Raw genomic sequence first — 15,842 nt, 5'->3', positions numbered from 1 at the left:
TTTGACCTCTGCCACGCAGGGGTCGGGAAGGAGGAGGAAGAGAAGGGACTCGTGGAGCAGTTCTGTGATGAGCCCTTTGAAAATGGACACCTCGTACGCGTTTGTCGGCGGGTCCGTGGGATGAGGTGACCCAAGCCATCCCTCAGGGACCGCTGGCCTCCAAGCCGGGGAGGGCACAGGCGTGCTGCGCTATGTGGTCGCTGACCAAAGGCGCTGTCCCAGGAGCTTTGTACGGAGAGAGGTCTTTGACATTCCAAACACTGACGTTCCAGAGCTTGTTTCCATGATAAATAAGTGCAAAATAAACAGAACATGCCATGTATTTACTGACGTATGGAAAGTCATGTCTATTTTGTTTGTTTCAGCCGAGTTACCCGAGGAGTTAGGGTTTGCGTGCTTGGCCTCGGGCACCTCCGAGTCAAAGGAAAGCCTTTGCACAGGGTAGCTTTGTGATGATGGCAGCGTCTTGCACGTGCAGGATTAACACGTTGGTGTCTCGGAAATTCAGGCTTCTCATGAGAACAGGTCTCACAAGGAGAGATTTGTTGGTGTTTAAAATACGAGGTGAAGCACCCAGCCTCCTCACTCTGCACCAAGTGCTGCGGAGCTCTCTCAGCATCTCTTGTGTGTCAGGCTTATTTTAAAAATGAGGCATAGCTTGTCATTCCCTGGGGTTTTGAGGAAAAATCTCGGAAATGTGATCCAAGTGGAAACAGATACAGACGAGCAGCTCTGAAGGGACGTCAGCTGCTCTCCGTTGTGTTTCAGAGTCTCGACGCGTCACGCCGTGTTCGGGCCGGTGTGGTTAGCTGGCTTCTAAGGGATGGGACGAGCAACGAGTGGCAATGACAACTTTGCAGCGTGGGGGCAGGAGGAGAAGAAATGTAGATGCCGAATTCTGAAAGCTCAGTTTTCAGGAACGTAGGTGGCTTGGTGGGAGTTCTAAAGACTAAGGAAAAAATGGTTTTGCTAATAATGATCTCTAGGCAACAAGAACCCCATAAGGTGGTGCTTTTCTCACATTCACATTAATGTTGCTCAGAGTCTGATCTTCATTGTTTGTGTTCACTGAAAATGGAGGTCTGTCACCTTCACGGACGTGAAGTTTGCACAAAACGGACAGCAAGACGCTTCACGGGCCCAGTATCTTACTAAACTTGAGGGCCTTTGTTTTTTCCTGTAGTGGACAGAAGTGGAAATGCCTCTTGTATCACGTCCAGACTTCTGAGGGACTTGAGATATGGTTCACGTGAGGACGCTTGCAGCTGGTGGGGAGGAAGTTCCAGCTTTGACCACGTTTCATGTCACACTTGCAAGAAGCTCTTCCCTTGCCCTCGCGCTCTGCTGTGAGGGTCTGGGACCAGCACAGCGTCTACTGGAGCCTGTAGCTCTGGAAACGGAAGCAAAAATTGACAGTTTATGTGATATTACTCTGTCACGTACCTGCAGGGTGCTGTAGGGATGATGTGATGTGTGTTTATCTGCTCCTTCCTTTTGTTAGCTCTCTTAAAATCCAATACACGATTCTGGGTTAACTAACAAAAGATAAAATGTTCTTGTGTGGCTGCCCCAAGAGGAGGAAGAAAAGACAGCTGAGGGACTTCCAGTTAAACTCATGAGTGTTCCTCAAAAGAGAAATGGTTGCCTGTAAGATGAAAAATTGAATTAATAAGAGAGCATTTCTCTTATTAAATGCGTTTGATTTTCTTCTTCCTTTGAAGAGGCCTCAGTTTAGTGCTTGCTAAATAGTCTTGCAGTTTCTTTGAAACTGGCGTTTCCTACATAAGTCCACTGATGATTTCTAATGCTTCGTGGAAGCCTTTTAAATAAAAAATGAGAACGTTTATCTTGAAGGACTTCTTAGTACCCAATTTAAATGTTGATCTCAGTAAAGCTCCAAATGAAAAATACGTTAATCTTTAAATTGATTTTCTTTTAAAAACACGTAAGGGTATTCTGCAGGCCCTGGAGATAGAGAGGAGAATGGCTGGGGTTTTGATGCTATTGCTCTTTTCCTCCTCTTCCTGAGCAAAATGCGGAAGGACTTGGGAAGGGCATGAGTAGGAACACAGTATCTGCATCGGCAGAACTTGAGTAGTTTAAAAGGCATTAATAAAATCCCATTAATGAAATCTGGAGAATTTTGAAGGGCCATGAGTCAAGTGGGTTCTTAACATGGGCATCTCAGTTTAATGTCTGAATTTAGGTGGGAGGCATCTAGGCTGTAATCTAAATGTACCTCATGTGTTTTGCAGTTTCCCTGTGTATGGCGCAAAGGGAAGAGCGACCGGCTGGTACCGCAAAGCACAGAAACTGTAGGGACTGCTGCATCCCAAATACATCAACTTAAAATAGTATTCTCATCAGGACAGTATTGTGTAGGTTTAAATACCATTCCTTGTATTTGAATCCATTCTGAAATAAAGACACCTGACTTAGACCCGTGCAGACATTGGTGTCCTCTTCAGTGCAGTTTTGGGGCAGAGACCCCCAAGATGTACTGATGGGCTCCCACTCCTTCAGCGGGGCTTCCCCCTCTGTCGATGTGGTTGCACGGACCGTGTTTAAGGCTGCTTGTTCAGGTCAGATAACATATTAAACAGTTTAAGAGCGTTGGAATGAAGCATCATCGTGTTTATGGAAAACTAGGGTGTGAAATCTCAGTAGGTGCTAAAATAGGACCAGTTTTGCCCGCATATTTTTTTCCCTAGGGACTTAAACAAAGCAATGATGAAGGTGTGGTAAAACACAGCAGGGATTAAACCTGACGTGAGGTAATTCACAGGATAATCTGAAAATATCAGAGATACGGTCTTCAAAGAGAAATATGTTTAAATGTCCATGATATGCCTGCCTGGAAATACTGCCCTGCCTAAATACCCAGTGAAATAGGTAAAGAAATCCCACCAAATAGCAGCAGCAGCAGCAATCTAGTAAGAGAGACTGGACTGGGACCAGCAGGGGCACTGGGAAGAGCCCAGCGCAGCCTGGTTTGGTGAGCAGAGGTGTGCGAGGCAGATTTAACTGTCCCGGTGACGTGGCTGCAGACTATGGATGCGAGTCTGTGAGGCAGCTGGATGCCTTATGTCACCGGGCTACACCTGAAGGTAATTATTAACTGCTGCCTTTGTGGTGGTGTCCTTGAATTCAACGGGGATTTTGGATGGGAAACAAATTCGGTGAAGTGTGTGGGGGCAGGGGGATAAGCGAGTGGGAGGGTGGCGAGCCCTACCCAGCGTTCACTCAGAAGCTGGCCCCCGTCACGGGGGTAGCACAGAGCTTTTTACACAGGGTTCACGGTGCCCAGCACACCCGCCGTGGTCCTGGAGACAGCGTCCTTCCCAGCCTACAGCACGTGCCAGAGCTGTACCAGAGCTCTGCCTTTTTTGTACAGCAGGAGGAAACCACTGTGTCCACCAGATGGACTCTGCCAGGCCCCGGGTGTTTTTCTTTTCTTTTCTTTTCTTTTCTTTTCTTTTCTTTTCTTTTCTTTTCTTTTCTTTTCTTTTCTTTTCTTTTCTTTTCTTTTCTTTTCTTTTCTTTTCTTTTCTTTTCTTTTCTTTTCTTTTCTTTTCTTTTCTTTTCTTTTCTTTTCTTTTCTTTTCTTTTCTTTTCTTTTCTTTTCTTTTCTTTTCTTTTCTTTTCTTTTCTTTTCTTTTCTTTTCTTTTCTTTTCTTTTCTTTTCTTTTCTTTTCTTTTCTTTTCTTTTCTTTTCTTTTCTTTTCTTTTCTTTTCTTTTCTTTTCTTTTCTTTTCTTTTCTTTTCTTTTCTTTTCTTTTCTTTTCTTTTCTTTTCTTTTCTTTTCTTTTCTTTTCTTTTCTTTTCTTTTCTTTTCTTTTCTTTTCTTTTCTTTTCTTTTCTTTTCTTTTCTTTTCTTTTCTTTTCTTTTCTTTTCTTTTCTTTTCTTTTCTTTTCTTTTCTTTTCTTTTCTTTTCTTTTCTTTTCTTTTCTTTTCTTTTCTTTTCTTTTCTTTTCTTTTCTTTTCTTTTCTTTTCTTTTCTTTTCTTTTCTTTTCTTTTCTTTTCTTTTCTAAAAAGTATGGAAAACATATGTAGTGATTACAGTGATTATGCCCTCTCATACATTTCCCAGCTTTTTGGCGCGTGGTCCTGAGCTGTTGGCTGAAAAAGTTCACGTTACTGCTCTTAAAATCAAGAAAATGAGAGGGTCAGGAAACCTAATTAAATGAGAATTAGGGTCAGAAATGTGTGTCTCTCGCTGCATGTTTCGATATAATTATTTCTGGTGATCTTTGGGCGTTTCCATTCCTAAGGAAAGGCAATAAATGAGAATTTTATTCGTAGAGTAATTTGCTGATCACTCAAGCGTAGATCCACATGCATTTTGGTTCACCTTTCATAGGAGTGGGGGGAAAATCCACTGCAACTTTGAGATTTTTTTCTCTTTCAGAGCAGATTCTCACTTTCTAGGGGGGAAAAAAAGAAGTTCAGGACCAGAAAACTTCAACCTGTGCTAAGTGGCTTTAAGAAGAGAAATCTATTTCGTGTCTCATGGGGTAATTGAAAGAAATCCCACAGAACTGAAATAAAAATCTGTTGAAGTGCTGTGAAGTATTTCTTTCTTTAAAACTCTGGTGTGCATGCTGCTTCATTACGTGTGCACACTTTTTCCCAGTTGCATACAGCACATCAAACACTTGCGGAAGTAGATGCAGCGTAAAAGTAAATACTGTTATTTACAAGCAGTGTGTGCTTTAGTGCAGCTGTACCAAAACCAAACAGTTTGCTGCTGCCTGTGTGAAAACAAGGATGCGTGTGCGGGGCGCGTAAGGCTAGGCAGCTGCAGAAGAACTCAAGCAATTTGCTTTTAACTGCATTACCAGACCCCTGACAAATGTTGCAAAGCCTCTGAAGTCTGGAAACGGGAAAAGGGAAAATTGTAGCTACTGTGCCACTGGGTAGAAGTAAAAGGAAATGGCTGTCTTTGAACTGGTAAGAAGATGATGCACCTTGCACTAATATTTAAAGCACAGTGATTTAACAGGAATTCCTCTGTCCTGTCGAAGAAATGTAATGAGAGACAGAGATGCTACGCAGTCCTTGGGCAATTCCTGGTAAAACAGTTGCTAAATGATGTGAGATTGGTTCTTTTTGTTTATTTTTAAACAGACAGCAGAACTCTTATATCAAGCTGCCTTTTGATGGAGTTGACTTTCTTCAGGACTATAAAGCTGTCAGCTTTAAATGCAATGTAGAGGATCTCTGCATGTATCCTGGTTAGTATCTGTGGTCCAGAGGGATGTTTGCACTAGAGCAGTTAGAAACAGAGCTATCCTAGAAACACGAGGTTTTGGAACAAGTGGAGATCATGCATCCAGAAAGCATTACATTTACCTGGAGAGATGTACATCTCCCCCACGTGGGCTTGGTGTTTTCTAGGTATGCTCGGAAAAGTTTGTTGCGGCTCAGTGGTTTGGGGCCTTTTTTTTCAGTGTACCCTCTGGAGGTGAGGGGGATCCACCGGCGTGGATGAGGTGTAATTTCCAGAAGAAATCACACTTTGCCAGCACTTTGCAGAATTCCCAAACACAGATCAGCAATCGTAAGTGTTTGGCAAGCTGAGGCAGTCGCTGTCGATTTATCTGCAACTTCAGGAAGGGGAGATTTTCCTTTGCATAGAAGAGGAAAAACACGGAGGTTCCCTGGCATTTGTGTATGCAAATTTAGCAACCTGCAGGTGTTTCGGCGCAGCTCCTCCCTTATCTGCGGGCACAAATCAGGCTGGTGATGAGCTCTGGCCAGGCTCGGGGCACTGCTGCCACTCGCTCCTGCTCAGGAAGGGCAGCATCCAAGGCCCCGGGCGCTCAGTCAGAAGCCAAACCAAACCAGTCTGTGCTATCGCTCCTTCCTGCCACGCTTCCAGTGTCAAGGCTTCCTTCAGTTAATGTGTTTATTAACATTTCTAACAGTAACTTCAGTTTCCCGTACTGTGGGAAGCGTTACATCATTTATAATCCCTGTGTTGTTTTGCTTTTTGACAGCTCATGTTCTTTCACCTAGTTAAATTGGGTTTCAGAGGGTGTTTTAAAGACAAATACTGACTTGTTCTGCTGAAAATACAGAAGGATATTTATATTTTTGCCTTTATACAATTGATGCTAAGATTATATGTAATTTATTTTTGTATATTGTTTTTTTTGTGTGTCTGATTGGCTCACAGACCTATAATATAAGCATTTTGAGAAGCTACGGGGGTCTCTTGAGGTTTTTATTTGGATACATATCATGAATAGCTATTATTTACTAATGTGACACCACATATGGTTATTATAAACCTCCTATTTCTTGTTTTCTTCAAATAGAATCAAAAGTACCAGTAATCTGTACATGACTGTCAAATGTTTGAGGATTTCCTTTTAAGTAGGTAGGGTTTTGTTTTTTTTGTCACTTCTTGCTGCAAATGATTTTCTGTTTGTTTTCAAATTACAGAAATCAACTCATAGCCTTTTCATGTCTGACTACTGGTATTGGAGGTTGGTCCCGTGCAAAGAAACTGGAAGCTGCAACTGTTTCGCGACGGGCAATCAGTCTAATGAGGAGAAAGAAGAAGATACGAACCATCAGGTTGTGGTGTCAGACATCATGCAGCTTGTGCGAGACAAGCAGGAGGTGCCAGAAAGCACAGCAGGTGAGAAAAATATGTTGTATTTTGAGAACTGTCCTGCTGGCTGCCAAACTGTACTAAGGAGAGGACCGATGGCTTTGAGAATTTTAGCAATGGTGTCGCATCGCTTGAGATGAGAACGGGGCGGGGATAAAAGAAAGCAATAGCCAAATATTCACTCAGAGGAGGGCGATGTCAGCACAAAAATAAATGTTTAGTAGCATCCAGTGAAGAGTGAAGATTTTTACTCAGGAGTACTGATGCTTGTCATAAGGAATTAGAATAATTGCATAAAGTAATTGATTAGCAAAAAATAGTCATCCCACAGAAACCTGACCTACCTTCCCTCCTGTTTTAAAATCCTGCTCTAGAGAAACTGCTCAGAGAAGCAAGAACAAAAACCTCTGCACTTTATCATACTGTTTTTATTGCTTTGATCAGTAAGCAGGAGAAAAATATAGTGAGTGCTAATATATAGTGACAAGGATTAAGAATTAATTTTTTCCAATACTATGTTGTATTTACCCATGAAGAAGATTGTTACTTTCATATCTGAATGAAGTGGCCTTTGCCTTCGTACTAATGTAGGTGGAATATAATGCCATAATTTGATAAACCTTTGCATTTGATAGCAATTGATCTTTATTAATACATATTTCTTTGGTTTTATTAAATTAAAAAAAAAAACCACCCTCCTAGGAAATTTAAAAATACCTGCAGATATTCATGCAAACCTCTTTAGCTAGAAAGATGATCCAAAACCGGAAAGGTGAAATCCACTAAAATGCAGTTTTGCATTTATTATACAATTACAAGGCAGGATATGACTCCTTTGTAATAAAAGCAAAAAAGTGGTTCTTTCAGCCTGAATGAGCTGATGATGCTGGTGCTAGTACAGAAGAAAACAATTCATATTCTGCTGTGGCTTAGAAGGAAGCAGTTATTAGAGGTAACGTTTTATTCATGTGTTAGGGAGGTCTCAACCAGGATGCAACACTTCTTTTGAGGTCAACAAAGAAAGATGCAAATAAAACTCTTGCAGAAATTCCAGAGAAAGATGTCAGGATGGTCAGAGATTGACGAAATACTACTTCTGTGGAAATCATGCGTATCTAGACTAAAAGAGAAAAGTGGAACGGAGAGAATGCATACTCTGACTCTTATGGTGGAGATCTTGGATACCTTTGTGAATTAAGGAAGAAGGTGAACACTTACGTGGTTTCATTTTCTTCTTGTCCATATCTAATAGAATAAGGATAGGGAAATGCCCATTTGATTCCTGCAGAGAAGGTTTAGACTGTTTAAGAGCTTGTATAAGTCTCTAGCACATTATTAATGAAATCTCCAGTGAAACAAGCTGCTGCTAGAAGTGGCCTGGGTGTACTCCTCTCAGTGCTTTGAGCTAGGCTAGGAGATTTTGAGAAGTTTTTTTCGTGTGCAACACTTCTGTGATGGAAGAACAAACAAACAAGGCCTGGGAAGGCAGGCCTGGAGTATGAAGTTAGAGGAAACGTAGTTCTGTCTTGTCATCTAAAGGATTAAAATGGAAAATTGCTAGTCTTCCTCTCTAGAAATTTGTGGTAGAGCTGCGTTAGGTTTAGACTAAGGTCCGTGTGTATTTTCTGTTGATGTAACAGCAAATCAAAGGTTGAGTGTTTGATCTACAAAGGAAGCTCATAAACTGCACAGATCAGAGTGAATGCAGTGAAAGCAGACCAGGAACTGAGCGGGTTTTCATACTTACGTAGACATGGGACTACCTGTAATAATCTGCACATACTAGGCTATGCTTATTTCAGCTTTTAGCTATGGTTGCTGGCTTTCTGTCACTGGAGTCCATGTAAAAGCCATATGAGGTTTAGTTAAAGAGGTCCTGGTCAAAGTTTCCTGGTCCAAGGTGTAGCAGGAATGTAGATTTTTCATTGACGTTTACATCCATGCCTGACTTGACAACTGAATTGCAGGCCGTTGATCAAAACTGTAATGCACTTGATACTATTCGTTATGCCTGGAAAAGGTGGGGCATAGTTTTCAAAATATATACATTTGTTTTATTTTAACTTATAGAAGAGAATGGTGTAGACCAGGAAAGGAGCTTTCCTAGAACTAGGCATGAGAAACTTCGTTGCAGATAATTTTCTGGTAAAGTTGTTGAATTTTAAGTTCAGTCTGAAAGCTCTTCGTGTGTCATAACTGACATTGTTGCTAGTATCAGGGATTGGATGAATCATTGTGTTCATGGCCATTTTGTTGAGTTTTGACTTGTAAGAAATTATGGTTCTTTATTAATACAATCTGCATGTTAATATTTTCTGACTTCATCAAGGGACTGGTAGAAAGAATCTGCTCTGAAAAGAACTACAGTGGCATAACATGGTAAATATAGTGGGCAATTTGCATGCTGGGTAGTTAAACTTGATGGGTGGTTGTTTTGCTTTAGTTCTGATACTTGTTCAGATATTTCTCTCAGGAAAAGAAGCTGCTATTTTTGTGACTGGTAAAGAAAGCCGTAGTGCCTTGCTCTGTGAAGCCAAGCGCCACAGTCTGGTGGGAAGAAGAGGAGAGAGAAATACTGCTGGAGAAAAAAAAATACTGCTGTAGCAATGTTATTGGAGTCTTTTCACTTCTCTATTTTCGGCTTCTGTAAGCAAATGTGATGGGTCTTAGTCTCCCATGCAGCCTAATAATACTACGGGATGGAGAGCATCTCGCTGCTCTTCTTAGTTAAACCATATGTTACTGCTGCTGAAGTTTTAACGCCTCTGTTCCCTCCCCCTCCCTAGAAACTCATCTGCTATGCTATTGATACTATATTAATAGCAATATTTTTACTGCAATAGTCTTCTAGAAGTTATAATTAAGATCAGGTCTTCCTTGTGTCTGGGAGTTTACACATTTTTGCTGGAGAACATTTTGCATCTTGTAAGGCTTAAAAGCCTAGCTTGAAAACAATAGCTGAGGGAACATGCAAAACGCAGCTTGAAGCAGAGCATAACCAAGATGAAAGCACAGAATCCTAGAATATCCTGAGTTGGAAGGGATCCACAAGGATCATCGAGTCTAACTCATGGCTCCACACAGGACCAACCCAAAAATCAGACCCAATGTCTGAGAGCATTGTCCAAACACTCCTTGAACTCCGTCAGGCTCGGTGCCGTGACCACTGCCCTGGGGAGCCTGTCCCAGTGCCCGACCACCCTCTGGGTGCAGAACCTTTCCCTCACACCCAATCTGAATGGCAGGGTCCAACTGAGTTGTGTGTGCTATTGCCTCGTTGCAATTTGTGTAAGACATCATTCCCACTCTTCTCTTTGGAAGGGGCTGGAAAATAAAAAGAGCATGGAGAAAGGATGCAGTTGTGGAAGACAATCATGAATCATTTAAAAAAAAATATATATATATATATATATATATATCCAATACATCTATCACTTCTCTGTGTCTATTCTGTTGTTCTACCTGGTCAGGATTGGACTTCAGGAACGTTGTGCTTGGAGGCGTGTTAACATATCAACATTTTTTTGCTTGGGATTATTCTCCTCTGAAGATGTTCCCCTTGAAACAGTTGTCACCCTTTTTGTTTGCTTGCTTGCTTGTTTGCTTTTTCTCCAGTTCAGATTTATTTGGAGTGTGATTTTTTTTCACACTTTTTTTTTAACCTCCTGCCATGATGCTAAAGCAATTGTAAAGCAGGGGGAACCTTACAGTATTTGTGTTACAAAAATTTTTCTAGTGTAATGTCTTAGGAACCGTAACTGCTGCTGTTGTAACAAACAGAAACGAGGGTGCTACAAACAAAGATTCTACAAAAATGGGGATTATCATGACTGCCCAGGTTTTGAAGAATCAGGTATACAGGTGATTGCTGATCCTGAAATCTGAAGTTTCTTTGATCCAAACTTATCTGAGAAGACATACTCAGTAAATAAAAAATATTTTCTAAACATTTTAAATTATAAAATGGATGTATTTTTTGCCATTTAAAATGATTATTAGGATTTTTATGAGAAATTAAAACACAGCTGAAAAGATAGGTGAATATTTGATATGCCAATTCTAACAATTGTAATTGTGCTGCAAAACAAATCATCGGGTGTTGCATTCACAGGCACTCAAAATGCTCCTCTGTTACATTCACATGCTCTTGGAAAGAAACATGCTTGGTATCATCTCAAAGTCTTAAATTGCATTGTTTTGCATATATAAACACCTTTACGGTCCTACTGAATGGCATTACTGAAATGGTCATCTTTGAATTATATACTTGTTAGATCATCACTGTCTGGAATAGTTTGTTCAAGTTACATTAGTAAGACCACTGATAGCTTATCACCCGTGTCAGAAGGGGAGGGGGAAAAAAAAATGCAAAACAGTCTCTTAAACACTTGTACATCCTGGCAACTCCAGTTATACCCTGAAATCCTTAATTCCCCCACTGCTGCTAGCCACAACTGTATAAATAAAATATTTTGGTAGTAATGTATGAGAGAAACACTGTAGGCATTCATTATTTTAATGGCACTGTTACAGGTTAAGTGACTCTATTCAGAAAAACAATAGCTAATGCTGTTTCAGTCCAGTCCATTCCATTCCTTGATGTCTACAAATACAACCTTTTAAAAGTCTTAACTAAAATATAAGAGATATAAGATGATTTTGATGGTAGCTAGAAGAGTGACAGGATTAAATCATTGTGTTTCTGAGGAGAAAATACAATATATGCATATATTTATGCAATATATTGGCAAAATTCCTTTATTCTTGGAACTGTTTTACATTGCCCAAGATGCTTTATCATACTTGAAATCGTATTGGAATTTTAATTTTAATTTGCAAGGCTGTACACATTATACCATACCTCAAGTGACTCCTTAATAGAAAGCTTTCTCAGCGGATTACTTACAAGTTAGATTAATACAGCTAACCGGTATATGTAGATAATGAGGCTATAAATATCATACCAAGTATTGTTGGTGGGATTTTTTTTCATAAACTAAAACAATTTGTCAAGACAAAATTTGTGAGGCTTTCAGAGATTCCTGTTTTAGAATTCCATATGTAGCTCCAAAAAGACTGCTTTTACCATGAGTGACAACATCGTCGTGTAATCTGATTAACATTGGTACGTCTTCTGTGGAACAAAGATGGTGTTAAAAACTTCTGAAGCTGTCCACACAGATGCTAAATAACCCGTGACCTTTCTTGCCTTTAAAAATAAACCAATGAGGAGTCCCTAAGCTGTAATATACAAGCCACTTAGGGATACATGGTCCGGCACAGAGCTGGGAGCTATCGCTGTCACTGGTGGTGTCTGATGTAATGCTCAAGGGGGAACTCGGAATCTTTTTTATTTTTGGTGAATGTAAAACTGGGATTAATCTAACCGTTGGCAGAGAAGGGTGTTTGGCACTACACTTCTCTTTGCCTGCCTGATGGCAGTGGGTTGGCACTAAAGGACTGGCTGGATTGTCCTTTGGGATCTTTCAAGTATACCCGTGTTGAGCTTTCTATTTGGCACTAGTAATTTGATATGAGGTGCACGTCCAAATAAGATATAGTATATATTATGTGTGCACAGTTCATATTTCTTAGTTTTCAAGGCTATTTTCTTACAACAGAACTCAGTTTTATAAGCAGATCTCTTTACAGGTCTGTTCCTTTCCTGGCCACTCTGGGACTGCTGTCAGATTCAGCACACGTGTCTGAGCAAATGTTTGTATATGTTTATTAGCTAGAAGTCCTGCTTTTTACTAAAACTGAATTTCTATTGAAGGAATTTGACAAATTCTTAGTTTAACTCCTCAAAATTAGATGTGTTCAAAGCTAATTGGAATAACCTGTCTAAGAACATGAAAAGGAGAACATTTGCATGGTAAACTTCATCTGTTTTGTGTTTCTGCTACAAGTAATAGAGCAATGAAATCCCAGCTTGATTAAAATCGGCAGGAGTCTAGTCAGGATTTTCATCTAAGTCTTGAGCAGTGCAGGTTAACTAGCCTCTTAAATGAAATTAATATTAAGCATCTTACTGTAATTCCTTCTTTCCTGGGAATTACAGCAAATATGGAATATATTAAAATAAATTCTTGTTCAGCTAGCAGCACTCAGCTCAAGAAGTTAGAGCAGAAAAGCTCTGTTAGTGTGAAAAGGCATTGCCAGCTGAAAAATGAGCTACAGGGAGGTATTTCTGTAATGTCAGCAATAACTTTGAGAGAAAGAGTGTGTATGTATGTGTGCCTATATATGTATATAATTCAGTGCCACACATGATGAATTTTCATGGCATTGCAGAATCATGGAATCGTCTAGGTGGGAAAAGACCTTTAATATCATAAAGTCCAACCATTAACCTGACTTTGTGGGTCCTATCACTAAACCATGTCCCTTGGTGCCACATTCACGTGTCTCTTAAATACCTAAATACCTCTTTTGAATGGCTGCCAGCCAGACTGAACGCCGTTCACTGTGGCAGTTTGAGCCCAGCCATCCAGCCAGTTCTTCACCCAGCAAACAGTGCACCTGTCCAAGCCATGAGCAGCCAGTTTTTCCAGGAGAATGCTTTGGGAAACAGTGTCAAATGCTTTACAAAAATCCAGGTAGACAACATCTATAACCTTTCCCTTATTTACTGAGTGGGTCATCTCATCATAGAAGGACAGCAAGTTAGTCAAGGTCAGACTGACAGGCCTGTAATTCTCTGGATCCTCCTTCCTGCCCTTCTTGTAGATTGGAATCACATTCATAAAATCACAGAATGCTTTGAGTTGGAAGGGACCTTAAAGACCACCTAGTTCCAACCCCCTGCCATGGGCAGGGACACCTCCCACCAGACCAGGCTGCCCAAAGCCCCATCCAGCCTGGCCTTGAACACCTCCAGGGATGGGGCATCCACAGCTTCTCTGGGCAGCCTGTGCCAGGGCCTCACCACCCTCTGGGTGAACAATTTCTTCCTAATGTTTAATCTAAATCTACCCTCTTTTAGTTTAAAGCCATTACTCCTTGTTCTATCCCTACACCCCCTGACAAAGAGTCCCTCCCCAGCTTTCCTGTAGGCCCCCGTTAGGTACTGGAAGGCCACTGTAAGGTCTCCCCGGAGCCTTCTCTTTTCCAGGCTGAAACCTTCAGTCATCTGGGCTCTCCCTGGTTAGCCGGATCTGCTGATAAACTATTAAAAGTGGCTTGGCCTGCACTTCTGCCGGTGACTACAGTACCCTTGAATGAATCCTGCCTGGACTCCAACCATTACATCGCCCACAAGTCCTTCCTCATTTGCACACAACAGGTCAAGTAGGGCACCTTCCCTTGTTGGCTCAGTCACCAACTGTGTCAGGAAGTTATCCTCCACAAGCTCCAGGAATCTCAGACTGTGTGCTCTCTGCTGTGTTGTATTTCCAGCAGACATCGGGGAAGTTGAAGTCCCCCATGAGAACAAGGGCTAGCAGTCATGCAGCTTCTAATTGCTTATAGAATATTTTACCTACCTCTTCATCCTGGTTGGGTGGCCTGTAAGAGGATCCCACCATGAAGTCTGCCTTACCGTCCCTTCCCCTGACTCTTACCTAGAGACACTCGGCCCTTTCATCACCTTTGCCCAGCTCCATGCAGCCAAAGCAATCCGTAACATCCAGGGCTACCCCATCTCCTCCTTCCCTGCCTCTTTCTCTCAAGGAGCCTGCAACCATCGATCCCAGCACTCCAAATGCTGTTTGCTTTCTTGCCTGTATGGATATTCCATAAATTAACAGAGAAAGAATGCAGCTTTTTAAGTAACAATGAAATTGGTGGTAAACAGTGTTGCCTGAAATTACTCTGAGCCCTTATTAACTGCAAGTCATCTTCTCTCCTCTTTTTTTTTCTTTTTTTTTTTTTTTCTTTTTTGGCCAGGCCACTAAGATAATCTTCAGGAACCTGTTGTACCATCTGCAGCCATAGTGAAGGCATGAAAGCATCTTTATTTTTTCTTTGAATTTCCCAGAGCTGGGAAGGATTTTAGGAGTTTTTCCAAGTACTGTACGCAGCATTGTTGCACTTCCTTCTACTTTCTAAATTTGGAGTTTTCTTAAGTGACAGCATTTTTATGTTGAGTAGTGAGGTATGAAATTATTCTCTAGCAATATTTAACTGGTAAAAACTAATACAACTTTCTTGCATTTCTATATTTTAATGTTATATAGTTATAGATGTCTTGCCATTTACTCTGAAGATGAAGCAGTAATGTTTAATTTCTCATTTAAATTAATAGCTTTTATGATACCTTTGTATGTAATTAAACTTTCTCTTTTGATTTAAATCATGCTTCACTTTTTAGATATTCTCCATGCAAGAAGAAATATTAAATACTTGATGACACCAAAGTAAGAAAGATTTGTCAATTCTGTTTAGTCCCTGACATAAGTACCTTTGTGCTTTTGTTGCCTCAGGTGGCTCCAAAGAAATTGGAAAAGTGGCTAAGCAGAAGTGTAATTGAAATTCAGCAGGGGTTATGCGTCTAACCTGCGTAGGCTTTCTGTAAACCCCATTTTTCTGCATCTGTGAAATCAGGCAGTGGATGTCTGCATAAAGCTGCTTGATTATAATATCCGAACAAGCAAAACCAAATTCTGTTTTAGAAACTGACTTACCCTTCTGACAGGGTAATGCATGACCTTAGACATGCTTGGAGATGTGCCTCCTGCATAGTGAAGAGCAATCACGTGGCAAGTTTAAAGTGCTTTCCCTGCTTCCACAGCAGCAGGCTGTGTGTTGGGTTTGGCCCTCGCTCCTAAGGCCATGAAGATGAGGTGGTGAATGTTTACCCTAGGACTTACATAGGTGCAGCAGAAACCGTCCAAGCTACACGTTTTCTTGTGCTGCCTTATTTTCTCTCAGCATCACCAATACATCCTTAGGGTAAAAAGCAGTGGGTTAGATTGATCAACTGGCTTCCAGCTGGACCATGTATTATGGAAATGAATTGCTTTGCCTCTGTTCTGGGCAATAACCAGATTAGATTTTGGGTTCACTTGCTGCCTCTGGCTCTGGGGAATTTCTCAGGGCTATTTCACACAGATGATGAAACAGATACTCAGATTTGCTGTACTTACTGCACACTCATCGCGTGTTTCAAAAGTCAAACTGTCTCTGCATAGGAGAGTGGTTTGATAATAGAAATACTGGAAAATAACGAGATAAACTATCTACGTTTTTTTCAAGTCTATTTTTGCATTTTGTTGCGACTA

The 15,842-nt window shown here is 40.9% G+C and overlaps 1 protein-coding gene across 1 annotated transcript in view; it reads left to right on the top strand.

Moving 5' to 3' along the window:
• Positions 1-5,495: 5,495 nt before the first annotated feature.
• MCF2L (MCF.2 cell line derived transforming sequence like) overlaps positions 5,496-15,842 on the top strand; it is a 155,102-nt gene continuing 144,755 nt past the window's right edge. The window contains exons 1-2 of the mRNA XM_050708351.1: positions 5,496-5,562; positions 6,450-6,648. Coding sequence (XP_050564308.1) covers positions 6,471-6,648 — 178 coding nt within the window. The 5' untranslated portion in view covers positions 5,496-5,562; positions 6,450-6,470. The remainder of the gene's footprint in view (positions 5,563-6,449; positions 6,649-15,842) is intronic.

This window comes from Cygnus atratus, chromosome 1 (genome assembly GCF_013377495.2).
Source record: "Cygnus atratus isolate AKBS03 ecotype Queensland, Australia chromosome 1, CAtr_DNAZoo_HiC_assembly, whole genome shotgun sequence".
NCBI lineage: Eukaryota > Metazoa > Chordata > Aves > Anseriformes > Anatidae > Cygnus > Cygnus atratus.
This window is presented reverse-complemented; position numbering and strand designations above follow the sequence as displayed.